Source organism: Urocitellus parryii, chromosome 1 (assembly GCF_045843805.1).
Source record: "Urocitellus parryii isolate mUroPar1 chromosome 1, mUroPar1.hap1, whole genome shotgun sequence".
Lineage (NCBI taxonomy): Eukaryota > Metazoa > Chordata > Mammalia > Rodentia > Sciuridae > Urocitellus > Urocitellus parryii.
The window spans coordinates 282,226,515-282,242,467 of record NC_135531.1 but is presented as its reverse complement, the minus strand read 5'-3'; the positions used below and the strand labels follow the sequence as shown (position 1 = coordinate 282,242,467).

General features: G+C 65.2%; 1 protein-coding gene across 1 annotated transcript in view; it reads left to right on the top strand.

Moving 5' to 3' along the window:
* Hdac4 (histone deacetylase 4) overlaps positions 1 to 15,953 on the top strand; it is a 254,151-nt gene that overhangs the window by 200,790 nt on the left and 37,408 nt on the right. The window contains exons 13-15 of the mRNA XM_026379669.2: positions 10,106 to 10,363; positions 12,652 to 12,838; positions 15,416 to 15,549. Of these exons, the coding sequence (XP_026235454.2) occupies positions 10,106 to 10,363; positions 12,652 to 12,838; positions 15,416 to 15,549 (579 nt within the window). The remainder of the gene's footprint in view (positions 1 to 10,105; positions 10,364 to 12,651; positions 12,839 to 15,415; positions 15,550 to 15,953) is intronic.

Sequence of the window (15,953 nt, the reverse complement as noted above, 5' to 3'; positions counted from 1 at the left end):
TCTGGCCATGGCTCTTGTTGGCAGGTCCAGGCCTTCTGTTTCCCTGAGGAATGAGGATGAGGAAGGGCGGTGGGAGGAGAGTCTTCTGGGAGGCCAGGATCCTGATTCCCACCACGTGCAGAGGCAGGGCCAGGAAGGGAGCGCTGAGCGGGCGGCACCATCACCACTCACTCCAGCCTGGCCCAGGCTCTTCTCAAGGGTCCTTTTGCTCTGAGACAGTGGTGGCTTTCGCCAGGTCTCTCCTGCTGCGTCCTCTGTTGCAGGCTGAAAGGCACATGATCGAGGAGGTGGCCCCTGGGTGCCTTGCTCTCATGTGGCAACGTCCCCAAGCTAGATGCCCCACATGGGCCAAGACCAGGCGTCTCCTGCCCAGTGGGCACAGGATGTTCCCTCACCACCCACCCCAGGGCCCCTCAGCCCCAGAGGCCTTTTGCCGGACAGCACTGACTGGCAGAAGGGGGACTGCTGCGTCCCCATCCCTCGCTCACAACTGCACTCTGGGCGGTGGGTGTGGTGGGCAGGGGCCACACATGGCGCTTGGGGTCAGAAAGCCTCCCGCGTCTTCCCAGTGCCAGCTTCAGCTGCCTAGTCTCCTTGGGCTCCATGTGAGTGACAGGGCGGGAGGCCTCCGGAAGGCGGGGACACCTGTTCACAGGCGGTGAGTTCTCGAAAAGAGCAGTTCAGGAGTGGGGTGATCTCCCTGGGTTTCCTTACATGATGGATTTACAGTAGCAATGACAGGTGATTGACACGTTTGTACAGTGTTTCCTGCGGCGCCCGGGAAACGAGGATCTTGTCTAGCAACTCTCACCAGTGCTCCTGCCCTGGGGCTCTGCGGATGTCATTCTGGGAGCTCATGCCCCCGAGGGACTGCAGCTCGGCACTGTGGCCATGCGGGCCGTGCTTGGCACAGTCGGGGAGGCAGCGTGGTGTTGCTGGCCGCTGCAGGTACCTCCAGGATGTCACCAAGAGCAGAAGAGGCCACCCAGCCCTCCCGTTCTGTCCCCAGCAGCCTGATGGGCTACTCTGGCTTCCTTGGCTCCCCGGGGAATGGCCCTGGAGCTGGCTCTCCTCGGGTCCCCTTGGCCAGGACTGGGGTGTTGCCCATGCCCTAAGTATGTGGGGTGGGTCCTGCAGCCTCACCCTCGGCCTGCTGCCAGGTCTATTGGCGCTCCATGGGAGTCGTGCCTTTCCTTTCTCTGGAGGATGTCCGCGCGGCCTGGGCCTGGTCAGGGCCATTCTTGGAGCTTAAGCAGCTAAAGTGGGACTGTGCTCGGAGGTGGTGGGTCCCCACCCACACGGGCTTCACAGCTTCCAAGGTGAGCGCATGGACACGTCTAATTGGTCCACTCATCAGTGTCCAGCTGTTTAAATATTGGCATATTTGCCTGTGTGGCTTTGGTCCTGAACTCCAGTCTGGCTTCTTAAAAATTTATTGTTCCAAATATGGAGGTGTCTTGTTCTTGCTCAGCTGGTAAAGGTCCTTAATGTCCCAGGGGCCTCTGGACATGCGGGCCTGGTATGTGGTGATTGCCGCTGCCACGACCGGCTTCTCCTAGCCCGTGGCCAGCTTCTCCTCCTGAAGCCAGTCTGTGGCGAGGCCCGGCCACAGCTCGCCTAGGAGAAGGGAGCTGGATTTCAGAGGAGCAGGAGAGTCCCGCTGCGGCCTGCCTCGCCAGCCCTGCGTCAGCGCCCAGCGAGCCTGGCTCTGCCTCATGGTTGGGGCTCTGACGCAGGCAGCTAGCTGAGCCTGCAGGGCTGCGGCCTCCCAGGAGCCTCTCTGCCCCCAGGATGTGAGCCATGCACCAGGGAGCAGGCAATTAGGCCCCAGGAAGCCTTTACCGCACCGGGCTCCTCTCCTGGAGGCCTTTGCCCTGTGTGCAGACCCGGGAAGGGCACCGGAAGGGAGTGTTCATGCCCCAGAGCTGTACCCTCAGTCTGCTGTGGCTGGGCTTGGCCATCTCCCGCTGCTCCTTCTCCTCTGCCTAGGGTTATCCACCTGCCCCCTCCCCAGGAGGGCTGGAAACCCCACTTGAACGTCTTCAGGGAGCCCAAAAGGGCAGCGTTCCCTTGCCCACAGGTTCAGCCATGCTCCTAGGCTCCTGTCTCCACGCCCGTCCTAGTGAGGGAGGGCAGGAAGCCCAGGCTGGAGTCTGAGCTCATCAGCACCCAGCCCTCAGCCCTCCCGGGCGCTCTGGGAAAGGAGGAGGCACCTAGCACTTGGCTCGCCGGCATCCGCGCACCCGGCCCTCCCCACAGAGGCCTCAGCCACAGTCAGGCTGTGAGTTGCAAGGAGACAGCCAGAAGCCTGCTGACCAGGCCTCTGAGAAGGACTCCAGGCCACCATCACCCATGGTGCTGCACCTGCAGGCACTCGCCCGAGTCCCTGTCCAGGTCAGGGTGTTTCTCAGTGAGAATGCTGCCAAAGCCGAGCCTCGCGGAGACAGGGCCCTCTACTGTTAACCACTCAGGACACGAAGAGCACGATGGACCCCAGACAGGCCAGACAGGACTCACTGGCCAGCTGTCCACAGCACTGCTGTGTGGGTCCCGGGCTCGCTGCCCTGCCTCACTGGCCTGTTTCTGGGTCTGTGCACCTCGGTATCTAGTGAAGGGTGCTTGGGCGCCTTCTGCTGTTCCTGCCATCTTCCTGTAGACTGGAGACCTGAGACAGACGGGGAAGGCCGGCTTGTCCCTCTAAGCACACTGCCACAGCCACCCTCTCAGACCAGCCTGCTTCCCTCCTGCAGTAGCTCCGGTGCTGTCACAGCCTGGTCCCCTCTGTCCTCCATCCCCTGGAGCAGGGACCTTGGTGCAGTGTCCATTATGTGGCTGCTGCCCTCTGCCACTCTTGTCCACTGCAGCGCTGAGCCTTCCAGAAGGCTGTGCCAGGGGTCTCGGGCCCTCCTGCCCTGTCCCTCAGCTCTGGTCCCCCAGGCCCTCCTGCCTTGTCCCTCAGCTCTGGTCCCCCAGGCCCTCCTGCCCTGTCCCTCAGCTCTGGTCCCCCAGGCCCTCCTGCCCTGTCCCTCAGCTCTGGTCCCCCAGTTCCTCCTGCCCTGTCCCTCAGCTCTGGTCCCAAACAGGCCCTCCTGCCCTGTCCCTCAGCTCTGGTCGCCAGGCCCTCCTGCCCTGTCCCTCAGCTCTGGTCCCCCAGGCCCTCCTGCCCTGTCCCTCAGCTCTGGTCCCCCAGGCCCTCCTGCCCTGTCCCTCAGCTCTGGTCCCCCAGTTCCTCCTGCCCTGTCCCTCAGCTCTGGTCCCCCAGGCCCTCCTGCCCTGTCCCTCAGCTCTGGTCCCCCAGTTCCTCCTGCCCTGTCCCTCAGATCTGGTCCCAAACAGGCCCTCCTGCCCTGTCCCTCAGCTCTGGTCCCCCAGGCCCTCCTGCCCTGTCCCTCAGCTCTGGTCCCAAACAGGCCCTCCTGCCCTGTCCCTCAGCTCTGGTCCCCCAGGCCCTCCTGCCCTGTCCCTCAGCTCTGGTCCCAAACAGGCCCTCCTGCCCTGTCCCTCAGCTCTGGTCCCCCAGGCCCTCCTGCCCTGTCCCTCAGCTCTGGTCCCCCAGTTCCTCCTTCCCTGTCCCTCAGCTCTGGTCCCCCAGGCCCTCCTGCCCTGTCCCTCAGCTCTGGTCCCCCAGGCCCTCCTGCCCTGTCCCTCAGCTCTGGTCCCCAGGCCCTCTTGCCCTGTCCCTCAGCTCTGGTCCCCCAGGCCCTCCTGCCCTGTCCCTCAGCTCTGGTCGCCAGGCCCTCCTGCCCTGTCCCTCAGCTCTGGTCCCCCAGGCCCTCCTGCCCTGTCCCCCAGGCTCTGGTCCCCCAGGCCCTCCTGCCCTGTCCCTCAGCTCTGGTCCCCCAGGCCCTCCTGCCCTGTCCCTCAGATCTGGTCCCAAACAGGCCCTCCTGCCCTGTCCCTCAGCTCTGGTCCCCCAGGCCCTCCTGCCCTGTCCCTCAGCTCTGGTCCCCCAGGCCCTCCTGCCCTGTCCCTCAGCTCTGGTCCCCCAGTTCCTCCTGCCCTGTCCCTCAGCTCTGGTCCCCCAGGCCCTCCTGCCCTGTCCCTCAGCTCTGGTCCCCCAGTTCCTCCTGCCCTGTCCCTCAGCTCTGGTCCCCCAGGCCCTCCTGCCCTGTCCCTCAGCTCTGGTCCCCCAGGCCCTCCTGCCCTGTCCCTCAGCTCTGGTCCCCCAGGCTCTCTTGCCCTGTCCCTCAGCTCTGGTCGCCAGGCCCTCCTGCCCTGTCCCTCAGCTCTGGTCCCCCAGGCCCTCCTGCCCTGTCCCCCAGGCTCTGGTCCCCCAGGCCCTCCTGCCCTGTCCCTCAGCTCTGGTCCCCCAGGCCCTCCTGCCCTGTCCCTCAGCTCTGGTCCCAAACAGGCCCTCCTGCCCTGTCCCTCAGCTCTGGTCCCCCAGGCCCTCCTGCCCTGTCCCTCAGCTCTGGTCCCCCAGGCCCTCCTGCCCTGTCCCTCAGCTCTGGTCCCCCAGGCCCTCTTGCCCTGTCCCTCAGCTCTGGTCACCAGGCCCTCCTGCCCTGTCCCTCAGCTCTGGTCCCCCAGTTCCTCCTGCCCTGTCCCTCAGCTCTGGTCCCCCAGGCCCTCCTGCCCTGTCCCTCAGCTCTGGTCCCCCAGGCCCTCCTGCCCTGTCCCTCAGATCTGGTCCCAAACAGGCCCTCCTGCCCTGTCCCTCAGCTCTGGTCGCCAGGCCCTCCTGCCCTGTCCCTCAGCTCTGGTCCCCCAGGCCCTCCTGCCCTGTCCCTCAGCTCTGGTCCCAAACAGGCCCTCCTGCCCTGTCCCTCAGCTCTGGTCCCCCAGGCCCTCCTGCCCTGTCCCTCAGCTCTGGTCCCCCAGGCCCTCCTGCCCTGTCCCTCAGCTCTGGTCCCCCAGGCCCTCCTGCCCTGTCCCTCAGCTCTGGTCCCCCAGTTCCTCCTGCCCTGTCCCTCAGCTCTGGTCCCCCAGGCCCTCCTGCCCTGTCCCTCAGCTCTGGTCCCCCAGTTCCTCCTGCCCTGTCCCTCAGCTCTGGTCCCCCAGGCCCTCCTGCCCTGTCCCTCAGCTCTGGTCCCCCAGGCCCTCCTGCCCTGTCCCTCAGCTCTGGTCCCCCAGGCTCTCTTGCCCTGTCCCTCAGCTCTGGTCGCCAGGCCCTCCTGCCCTGTCCCTCAGCTCTGGTCCCCCAGGCCCTCCTGCCCTGTCCCCCAGGCTCTGGTCCCCCAGGCCCTCCTGCCCTGTCCCTCAGCTCTGGTCCCCCAGGCCCTCCTGCCCTGTCCCTCAGCTCTGGTCCCAAACAGGCCCTCCTGCCCTGTCCCTCAGCTCTGGTCCCCCAGGCCCTCCTGCCCTGTCCCTCAGCTCTGGTCCCCCAGGCCCTCCTGCCCTGTCCCTCAGCTCTGGTCCCCCAGGCCCTCTTGCCCTGTCCCTCAGCTCTGGTCGCCAGGCCCTCCTGCCCTGTCCCTCAGCTCTGGTCCCCCAGGCCCTCCTGCCCTGTCCCGCAGGCTCTGGTCCCCCAGGCCCTCCTGCCCTGTCCCTCAGCTCTGGTCCCCCAGGCCCTCCTGCCCTGTCCCTCAGCTCTGGTCCCCCAGGCCCTCTTGCCCTGTCCCTCAGCTCTGGTCGCCAGGCCCTCCTGCCCTGTCCCTCAGCTCTGGTCCCCCAGGCCCTCCTGCCCTGTCCCCCAGGCTCTGGTCCCCCAGGCCCTCCTGCCCTGTCCCTCAGCTCTGGTCCCCCAGGCCCTCCTGCCCTGCCCCTCAGCTCTGGTCCCCCAGGCCCTCCTGCCCTGTCCCTCAGCTCTGGTCGCCAGGCCCTCCTGCCCTGTCCCTCAGCTCTGGTCCCCCAGTTCCTCCTGCCCTGTCCCCCAGGCTCTGGTCCCCCAGGCCCTCCTGCCCTGTCCCTCAGCTCTGGTCCCCCAGGCCCTCCTGCCCTGTCCCTCAGCTCTGGTCCCCCAGGCCCTCCTGCCCTGTCCCTCAGCTCTGGTCCCCCAGGCCCTCCTGCCCTGTCCCTCAGCTCTGGTCCCCCAGTTCCTCCTGCCCTGTCCCTCAGCTCTGGTCCCCCAGGCCCTCCTGCCCTGTCCCTCAGCTCTGGTCCCCCAGGCCCTCCTGCCCTGTCCCTCAGCTCTGGTCCCCCAGGCCCTCTTGCCCTGTCCCTCAGCTCTGGTCGCCAGGCCCTCCTGCCCTGTCCCTCAGCTCTGGTCCCCCAGGCCCTCCTGCCCTGTCCCTCAGCTCTGGTCCCCCAGGCCCTCCTGCCCTGTCCCTCAGCTCTGGTCCCCCAGGCCCTCCTGCCCTGTCCCCCAGGCTCTGGTCCCCCAGGCCCTCCTGCCCTGTCCCTCAGCTCTGGTCCCCCAGGCCCTCCTGCCCTGTCCCTCAGCTCTGGTCGCCAGGCCCTCCTGCCCTGTCCCTCAGCTCTGGTCCCCCAGGCCCTCCTGCCCTGTCCCTCAGCTCTGGTCCCCCAGGCCCTCCTGCCCTGTCCCTCAGCTCTGGTCCCCCAGGCCCTCCTGCCCTGTCCCCCAGGCTCTGGTCCCCCAGGCCCTCCTGCCCTGTCCCTCAGCTCTGGTCCCCCAGGCCCTCCTGCCCTGTCCCTCAGCTCTGGTCCCCCAGGCCCTCCTGCCCTGTCCCCCAGGCTCTGGTCCCCCAGGCCCTCCTGCCCTGTCCCTCAGCTCTGGTCCCCCAGGCCCTCCTGCCCTGTCCCTCAGCTCTGGTCCCCCAGGCCCTCCTGCCCTGTCCCTCAGCTCTGGTCCCCCAGGCCCTCCTGCCCTGTCCCTCAGCTCTGGTCCCCCAGGCCCTCCTGCCCTGTCCCTCAGCTCTGGTCGCCAGGCCCTCCTGCCCTGTCCCTCAGCTCTGGTCCCCCAGGCCCTCCTGCCCTGTCCCTCAGCTCTGGTCCCCCAGGCCCTCCTGCCCTGTCCCCCAGGCTCTGGTCCCCCAGGCCCTCCTACCCTGTCCCTCAGCTCTGGTCCCAAACAGGCCCTCCTGCCCTGTCCCTCAGCTCTGGTCCCCCAGGCCCTCCTGCCCTGTCCCTCAGCTCTGGTCCCCCAGTTCCTCCTGCCCTGCCCCTCAGCTCTGGTCCCCCAGGCCCTCCTGCCCTGTCCCTCAGCTCTGGTCCCCCAGTTCCTCCTGCCCTGTCCCTCAGCTCTGGTCTCCAGGCCCTCCTGCCCTGTCCCTCAGCTCTGGTCCCCCAGGCCCTCCTGCCCTGTCCCTCAGCTCTGGTCCCCCAGGCTCTCTTGCCCTGTCCCTCAGCTCTGGTCGCCAGGCCCTCCTGCCCTGTCCCTCAGCTCTGGTCCCCCAGGCCCTCCTGCCCTGTCCCTCAGCTCTGGTCCCCCAGGCCCTCCTGCCCTGTCCCTCAGCTCTGGTCCCCCAGGCCCTCCTGCCCTGTCCCCCAGGCTCTGGTCCCCCAGGCCCTCCTACCCTGTCCCTCAGCTCTGGTCCCAAACAGGCCCTCCTGCCCTGTCCCTCAGCTCTGGTCCCCCAGGCCCTCCTGCCCTGTCCCTCAGCTCTGGTCCCCCAGGCCCTCCTGCCCTGCCCCTCAGCTCTGGTCCCCCAGGCCCTCCTGCCCTGTCCTTCAGCTCTGGTCCCCCAGGCCCTCCTGCCCTGTCCCTCAGCTCTGGTCCCCCAGGCCCTCTTGCCCTGTCCCTCAGCTCTGGTCCCCCAGGCCCTCCTGCCCTGTCCCTCAGCTCTGGTCCCCCAGGCCCTCCTGCCCTGTCCCTCAGCTCTGGTCCCCCAGGCCCTCCTGCCCTGTCCCTCAGCTCTGGTCCCCCAGGCCCTCCTGCCCTGTCCCTCAGCTCTGGTCCCCCAGGCCCTCCTGCCCTGTCCCTCAGCTCTGGTCCCCCAGGCCCTCCTGCCCTGTCCCTCAGCTCTGGTCTCCAGGCCCTCCTGCCCTGTCCCTCAGCTCTGGTCCCCCAGGCCCTCCTGCCCTGTCCCTCAGCTCTGGTCCCCCAGGCCCTCCTGCCCTGTCCCTCAGCTCTGGTCTCCAGGCCCTCCTGCCCTGTCCCTCAGCTCTGGTCCCCCAGGCCCTCCTGCCCTGTCCCTCAGCTCTGGTCCCCCAGGCCCTCCTGCCCTGTCCCTCAGCTCTGGTCCCCCAGGCCCTCCTGCCCTGTCCCTCAGCTCTGGTCTCCAGGCCTGCCCTCAGGCTGGCTCATGTCTGGAGCTTCTGGCTCATCTGTCCAGGATCCCCTCCTGCACTCCCCTGTGCTGGGCTGCAGACCCCATCCACCTACCAGACTCAGACCCCGTTCCTCGCAGGCCCTCTCCTGGGCCCCAGGCTCGCACCAGTCTCCATGGCCAGGCTGTACCTGGCCTCCCACCAGGGCCAGCTGGCGTTTCTGTAGGCCTGCTCTTGAACCCTGGGGTGCAGGCCCATCCCCTGTTATCAGCCCTGCAGCCTGGGCCTATGTCCCTTCATTCTCTGCCCTGAGGCCACCTGCTGTACACCCTGCCTTCCGTCCATTTCCCGAACTCGGGCTCTCCCAGACCCACCCTGCCTGTCCCTTTCCCTCCTTAGTGCCTCCCTCTCCTGCCTGGACTCCCACACCAGCCACTCTGGCCACTCTCAGGGGCTCCCCGGGTCCCCTGCTCTCCTGCCCCAGCTCCTGAGCCTCCCCTCAGGGAGGGGAAATCCTGGTCTTCCCCTCATTCCCAGCCAGACTGCACCAGGCCCCAGGCTAGTTGGGGGCAAGATGCAGGAGCACTTCGGTCCCGTGAGGCAGTAGAGGCCAGGGTGGCACCCACCAGGCTCCTTTCCTCCTAACCCGTACAGCCAGGGTTCCAAGGTGTGGGGTGTGCAGGGAAATGTGGAGCTCGTGGATCACAGAACCTGCTGGTGAGATGGATGTTGGAAAGTGGCTGTTTGAAGTTGCGGAAGGCTGTTGAGCTGGGCTGAGGCATCCCCTTGCTTGTTGGAAGCAGGCTGCTCCTGCTTGATTGAGGGGTGACTGGAGGGTCTGCCGACGCCGTGTGCTTGATCCACAGTTGAGCTGGTATGGCGTAGTCACCGGCACACCTGCGGTGAGGGTGCGCAGGACCTGGCTGTGAGGTGTGGGTCAGCAGTGCCGTGCCTCGGGCCCCCATGAGCTTGCCTTTTGCAGGAGTCTGCACTCTGACCAGCATACCGTACCCACACTCCCACTGCACTCTGCCTCGATGACTGGCTTTCCAGCTGGTCTTTAATGTGCCAGCCACCTCTATTGCCTTCACGTGGTGGCTCACCTTCTCCTGGCACCAGGCTGACCTACTCCATGCCAGGCCCAGCCCTGTTCACATTGCCTTGGTGTCAGAGGTCTGCTGTGTGCAGCATCCGCACTGCCGGGCTTCCGCAGCCTGCTCCTTTGTAAACAAGCCCACACTTGGTCTGAAGTCCTGGTCTCCCTGCAGCAGGCACAGGAGGGACGTAGAGGGTGACAGTCGTCAGGATTCTTGTGTCTATGCAGTGACCTCCCCGAAACTGGCAAGTAGAACTGAAGCCTGAGCTTCCACCTAGCCCATTCCACAGAGTACGGGGCACAAATTCAGCAGAAGTACTGAAGGACTCTTAGAAGCATGCACACTCTGTGATTTAGAAAGTGCCAGATCCCGGCAGCCCCAGGTTCCTTACAGAGCAGTCAGAGGGCAGAGCCCTGTCCGCACGGCAAGGCTCCCTCAGCATGGGCCCTGGGCTGTACAGGCACACCCCTCCCAGTCACAGCACCCCTTCTCTCAGGTCCTGGGTCTGGGGAGCTTCAAGTGTGGGCGTGGGGATTTAGGAACCAGTCTGTCATTTCCCCAGAACACCTTCTCATCAGGCCCCTTCCCCGAGAGCCAGCAGTGCCAGTGCCTCCTCTGCCCCGTCCCCAGCCCTCCTGCCAGCTCAGTGCTGTGTCACACTGGGTCCCCCGCTGCAGGAGAGGCTGAGTTTCTCTGGACAGCTGTGTCTGCAGCTGGCGCTGGCCTCTCCCCACACCTGCGACTTCTTCAAGCCCATGTGCCCACTCCCAGAGGCTTCTAAGCACCAGGTGCCATCTGTCTCCGGCCATAGCCTGGCTGGGCCTGTGCTGGGCAGGCCAGCTAGCCCCAGGTCCGGGTCGTGGTGCCTGTGGCCTTGGTGCACTCCCGAAGTGCTGCCTTGGGAGGAGCCTTCTCCAGCCCAGGACCTCTGAGTCTGAGCTGGTTCCTCTGCGTTGCAGATCATCCCCAAGCCCAGCGAGCCGCCACGGCAGCCAGAGAGCCACCCCGAGGAGACAGAGGAGGAGCTCCGGGAGCACCAGGCCCTGCTGGATGAGCCCTATCTGGACCGGCTCCCAGGGCAGAAGGAGGCGCACACACTGGCCGGTGTGCAGGTGAAGCAGGAGCCCATCGAGAGCGACGAGGAAGAGGCGGACCCCACTCGGGAGGCGGAGCCAGGCCAGCGCCCACCCACTGAGCAGGAGCTGCTCTTCAGACAGGTGCCAGGGCAGGGCAGTGGGCAGGCAGTCACTGGGCAGCCACTTGCCAACCACCTTGGCCTGGAGTCTGTCCTGTATGAACTGTGGGCACCCACATTCATGTACCTGTTCTCAGCGAACAGCCCATTCCCCAGAGCTGGTTCTCTTCAGGTCCGTAGAAGCCAGGCACTGGTGAGATTCAAATAACCCCAGACTGAGTCAGTTAAGAAGGTGGGCAGGATCGGGGCAGCAGCTGGGAACTTGGGGGCCAAGGAGAGAGATGCTGGTGTCCAGCTTTGTAGAAAAGCACTCTGATGGGCTGTCCTGAGCCAGTGAGAGGTGGGGCACTGATTCACACGCCCAGACTCCTAAGAGATGAAGAAATCCAGTGAATGATGTGTGAAGTCCCAGTGAAAAACAAAGTGGCCAAGGCAAGAGCGTACTTAGGATAGTCAGCTAGTGGTCAGAATCCAGGTCAGAAGCCAGGCGGCCTCCGGGAAGGTCGCTCCCTCCTGAGGAGCAGGGCTGAGCCAGTGGATCTGAGCAGTGCTGTGGGCCGTGCGTTCCAGCAGCCAGGCCAGTGCCTGGGTACTGCTTCTGGGGCACTGGGGCCACTGGCTGACCCCCAGCCTTCTGGCTGGATTCCATGACACTGCCTAGCCATGACAGCTCCAGCAGGTGGCCAGGGCTCCCCTGCCCAGCCCACCACCTGGGCCCTGCTCACTCGGCCCTCACTGGAGATGCAGAAAGTGGGTTGCAGCCTTGTTCCCGGCTCCCCAGGGCCCGAGCCTGGATTCCAGGACTCTGTCCCGAGTAGCCATGACCTGGCAGCTGGCCTGGTGGTGTTTCTGTCCTTTGGGGCCAGAGGTGACCTTCTCCAGTTCCTGCAAAGTCCAGTAGAACCAATGGTGACAGCAGCAACAGAAGCCCAGGTGGCGAGAGCTGCCGACCCCTGGCCCACCAGCCCTTGGGTGGCCCTTCCCTCCCACCCTGTTTCTGGTGGGGCCCAGAAGGTCTCAAGGAAGGTTTACTGTGACTGAGACTCAGGATTCTGTCACGCAGATGCCAGGTTGGGTGCCGCACACGCACGGCCTCAGCTGGTGTCTGAGGTGGTGATGGGCATGCACTTGGGAGGAGGGCCTGGCTAGCTGTCCAGCATGAGACCCTCCCAGGGGCTCTTCCTGTCCACCCTGGAGAGCAGAACTCCCCAGGGGGAGCGTGGTGAGGCCCAGGACAGCTTGCAGAGGTTTGCATAGGATAGAGCACTGGACCTGTCCCCAGTAGCCATGTCACACCTCAGGAGCAACGGTGGGTCACTAAGTCAGGCTTAGCCTGCTGTGGCCAGTGAGCCAGGCCTGTAGCACCTGGATTTCCTCTGCCCTTGACCTTGACCCCACTTCTTGGGCAGAAACCAGGGGCTGGGCCCAGGTTCTCCAGGTTCTCCAGCAGGTGGACCTGGTGCTCCATGGCCCTGTGGTCTCTTCATCACATCTGGCAGAACGTGGGCAGGGTGAGCCGGAGTGGGTGGAGACATCCTGCTTCTTCCCCTCTGTGGCCTGTGGCTGTGGCAGGAGGCCTCGGGAGGCTGGGCAGGCTGGGTCCTGATGGGGACCCGTGTCCCTTGGGGGACCTAGGCATGTCCACACCCTCCTGGCTCTGTCCTCCCTGGCCCCTGAACTGCGAGTGAATGTTCCTCTTACCCCCGCAGTTCCTCCCTTCCCAGGGCGGTCAGAGGCACGGGATGGGGAGCTGCTAGTGGAGGAATGAAGGTGCCCTCTGTGTCTGTGGTCACTTTCTGGCCCAAGTTTGGCATCCAGATTAGAAACTCTTGGTCCAGACAAGACCAGGGGAACTTGATGAGGGCAACAGTCTGTGCTTGCTGGCCTCACCGCAGCCTGGCCACCGTGAGCCTCCAGGGGTCCCCAGGCAAGGTCAGTGCACCTCACCCCATATGGGGCTGAGCCCTCAGCATGGAGGGTGACCCCTGCTGCTCCTTGTGACTCAGGACCTCCTCAGAGAAGCCCCCGTGTCCCCTCACTGGGGGCTCCCCATGAGGAGGAGATGGGCTTGTGCTGGAGCTCCCTGTCCACGTCTGTCTTCCTGCCAGGAGGCCGGGTGCTCGAGGCAGACTGTACCTGCATTCTGCACCCTGACCTCACTTGGCATGGCCACAAGCACAGGAAGGTGGCCGTCTGTGGCTGGCTGACCCAGGGTGGGGCCTGGCCCATCTGTTCACAGCCTGGGTGTGACCCTTGGGCCCCGGGTGGGAGGGGTGTGCCAGCGGCGCAGACTGCTGTCCCTCCCCGCAGCAAGCCCTCCTGCTGGAGCAGCAGCGCATCCACCAACTGAGGAGCTACCAGGCGTCCATGGAGGCTGCCGGCGTCCCAGTGTCATTCAGCGGCCACAGGCCTCTGTCCCGAGCACAGTCCTCCCCAGCGTCCGCCACCTTCCCTGTGTCTGTCCAGGAGCCCCCCACCAAGCCAAGGTTCACCACAGGTAAGACGCGGGCGAGGCCCTGCTGCGGTGGGTGGGAAGCTGCTGCAGCCAGAGCTCCAGGAGGGCCACTGTGAGGGCTCAGGCCACACAGCCTGCAGCCACACCAGTGCTGTTCAGTGGGCTGTCGAGGGACGGCAGTCCCCACCTGCATGCCCCCGTGGCCCGTCCTGGGTCAGCGAGAGAGTGGACTTGGTCTTTCTCACTTACCCCCTTGCTGAACCAAGCTGATGTCCCCAACACAGTTCTGCAGGCCCCACTGACCTACTGTACAGCTGTGCTGGAGAGGAGCCCAGCAAGCTCCGGGGCCCGAGTCTCCTCGCCGCTGTCCCTCACCCCGCCTGTCCCTCACTCCACCTGTCCCCTCCTGTGGGAAGGCAGGTAGCTTTGCTTCTTTCTGAAAGGCGCAGGAGCAAGAGCACAGCAGAGGACGCTGGGCCTAGAGCCAGGTGAAGGCTGCTCCCTGGCTGGCTCCCTGTGCCAGCCCTAGAGGGGAGCAGCACTGGCTCCCCACAGCGGAGTGGCCAGGGTGGCCACGGTGCTCGGCCTCAGTGCTCCACCTCGTGGGGTGCCAGGAAGACAGGTGTAGAGACAGTGACGGTCCCAGCGTCCTCACGCTCCCCAAGAGCTCGCTTCCCTGCACCCCACAGACACAGCCGAGGTCTTCTCTTCAGCTCTTAGAAGGACATTGGTCACATTCAGAGAAAACCTCGTAGTGATCGCCCAGAAACAAGGAAAGGCAGAGACAACTGCGGCGATCCAGACCAGCCGGGCTGCACGGGTCACTGGCCATTGACGGAAGCACACCGATTCTCAGAAGAGCGGGGCCCGACAGGGCCCCTCCCCAGAGCTCGTGGCCACCGGCAGTGGCTGTGCCCTGCGCTGGCAGGCAGGGGCTTCGGTGGTCCATGTGTTCAGGCCCTGTCCTGGCTTCAGGGTTGTCACTTTGGGGTTGATCCGTCGGTACACGTTCATCAAAGCACGGTGTGCCCGAGGTCGCAGGAAGCTTGCTCCGCCTGGCGTGGCGGCAGCCCTGGCAAAACCCTGGTCTGTGTAGCGGGCGGACAGGTCGACGCCCAGGGAAACTGACCGCAGGAGGACAGGCTTGCTTCGCCTCTTGGTGCCGGCACCCTGGGCGGCCTCCCGGGCCCACACAGTACTTCTGCACGTCCTTCACACAGCATAGTCACCTGGCCTGCTGCTCCTCAGCTTGCACCCTGCTGGGTTTGACTGTGAAGCAGCAGTGGGGTCACGTCAGCAAGCGTGAGCTCATCACTGAGACCTGCTGAGTGCAGCGTGTTTGTCCTGCAGTGGCCATCTACCTGGCTCAGACCTGCACCTCGCCCTCCTGCCCACACACTGAGCCTCTGGGTCCCTGTGACCCTGTACCCATCCTGCAGAACTTTTTTTAACCAAAAGTCACATCTTCAGCACTCGGCTCTGGTAGAGAACCCAGAACCCCTCAGGTGCGGGGCTGGCTCCGTTAGCTCAGCTCACCGAGGCCGAGCAGGAAGGTGGGGGAGCCGACACAGCTCCAGGCGTCCAGCAAGGCCCCCAGCCACCATGGCTGGCGACACTGCCTTTGATCTCAGGAGCAGAGGCAGAGACCCTCCAGCATCAGGCTCTAGAAGAGCCCACCCACTGGGCACGCACACCGTAGCCAGCAGGCGGCCCCACCGTGAGCTCTGCAAGGGCGTCTTCCACTCGTCCTGGCTGTCCCCTGATCACCGCCTCAGAACCACCAGCCTGGGAGCCCCAAGCAGGACCAGCAGTGCAGCCCTCCTGCCAGCAGTCACCAGGGACAGAGCTCCTCTAGGGACAGGGCCTGGTGGCAGAGGGGCCACCTGCCACTGCAGTGGGCCTGACCTTGACAGGGTGGCGTCCATCACGGCAGCTCTGGTGTCCCGAGGTCAGCAGGGCTTCCCTCAGGAGTGTCCCCCATCACTGCAGCCCAAGCCCGTTAGCGCTGGACCTTGTCCTGCTGTCAGCAGGTTTCTGAGCTCCACGGGCTCGTTTGCATTTGCTGTGGGCAGCCCGGTGTGGGTCTGTGCGTCCTCAGGCATGTCCCTGCTCCTCTGGAGGTCTCTGACGGCAGCCCTCCATGTGGGACCACCCTGACCCTCGGGCCCCTGGGACAGTGCCAGCTATCAGGGCTGCTCTGCACAGAGGTCAGTCCATGACCAGGTGGACTTGGACCTCACAGGGACAAGACCTCCTGTGCTGGAAGCTGGCACAGTCCTGTGGGGTGCAGCTGGCACCCAGGTGTGGGGCGGCTCCCCGGGGCCGGCCACCTGCTCACATTTTTCTCCCTAGCTGCCCCATGCTGCTGCCCTCCCCACCGGGGCCTTGGGCAGTACCAGGAGCCAGAGCAGGGCCAGACCACCCGCGCGGCCTCGCCTCTGCCTCACCCATGTCCTCTGGGCCTGGTGGGTCAAGGGGTCGGGTTGGACTTGCTCTTTTTCTCAGGGTGTCTTTCTCCTCTTCCTAGCAGGGCTGTGGGGCCGCCTGGGCCACCTCCTGGCAGGTGCTGGCCCAGCTATGGCCACACCACTGACCTCGGCTGCCTGTGTCCTCCTCCAGGCCTCGTGTACGACACCCTGATGCTGAAACACCAGTGTGCCTGTGGGAACACCAACAGCCACCCTGAGCATGCGGGGAGGATCCAGAGCATCTGGTCCCGCCTGCAGGAGACAGGCCTCCGCGGCAAGTGTGAGGTAACGTGGCCGGGCCGCTCGGGTGGCGCCCACTGCCACCATTCATGGTCTCCATTGTCATGTTCTCGCTCAGCCCACAGGCCCCCAGCAGGTGGAATCTGGTTGTAGTACCCAGGGGAGGGGTTGAGAGCAGCACTGCCAGCCTTTCCCAGGGTCACCCTCTGCACTGTGTGAGCACGGCCCTTCTGCTGAGAAGCTGTCCCTGCACCTTCAGGTGCTATAGCAGAAACCCTGAGGCTGGGTAATTTATAAAGAAAAGAGGTTTGTCTAGCTTATGATTCTGGTGGCTAGAAAGTCCACACAGCCTGGTGCCAGCCTCTGGTGAGGATCCCCAGGTTGTGACACAACACAGTGGAGAAATGGTGGCCTGTGGAAGGAGCCACATGTGTGGGTGGCCCACCCTT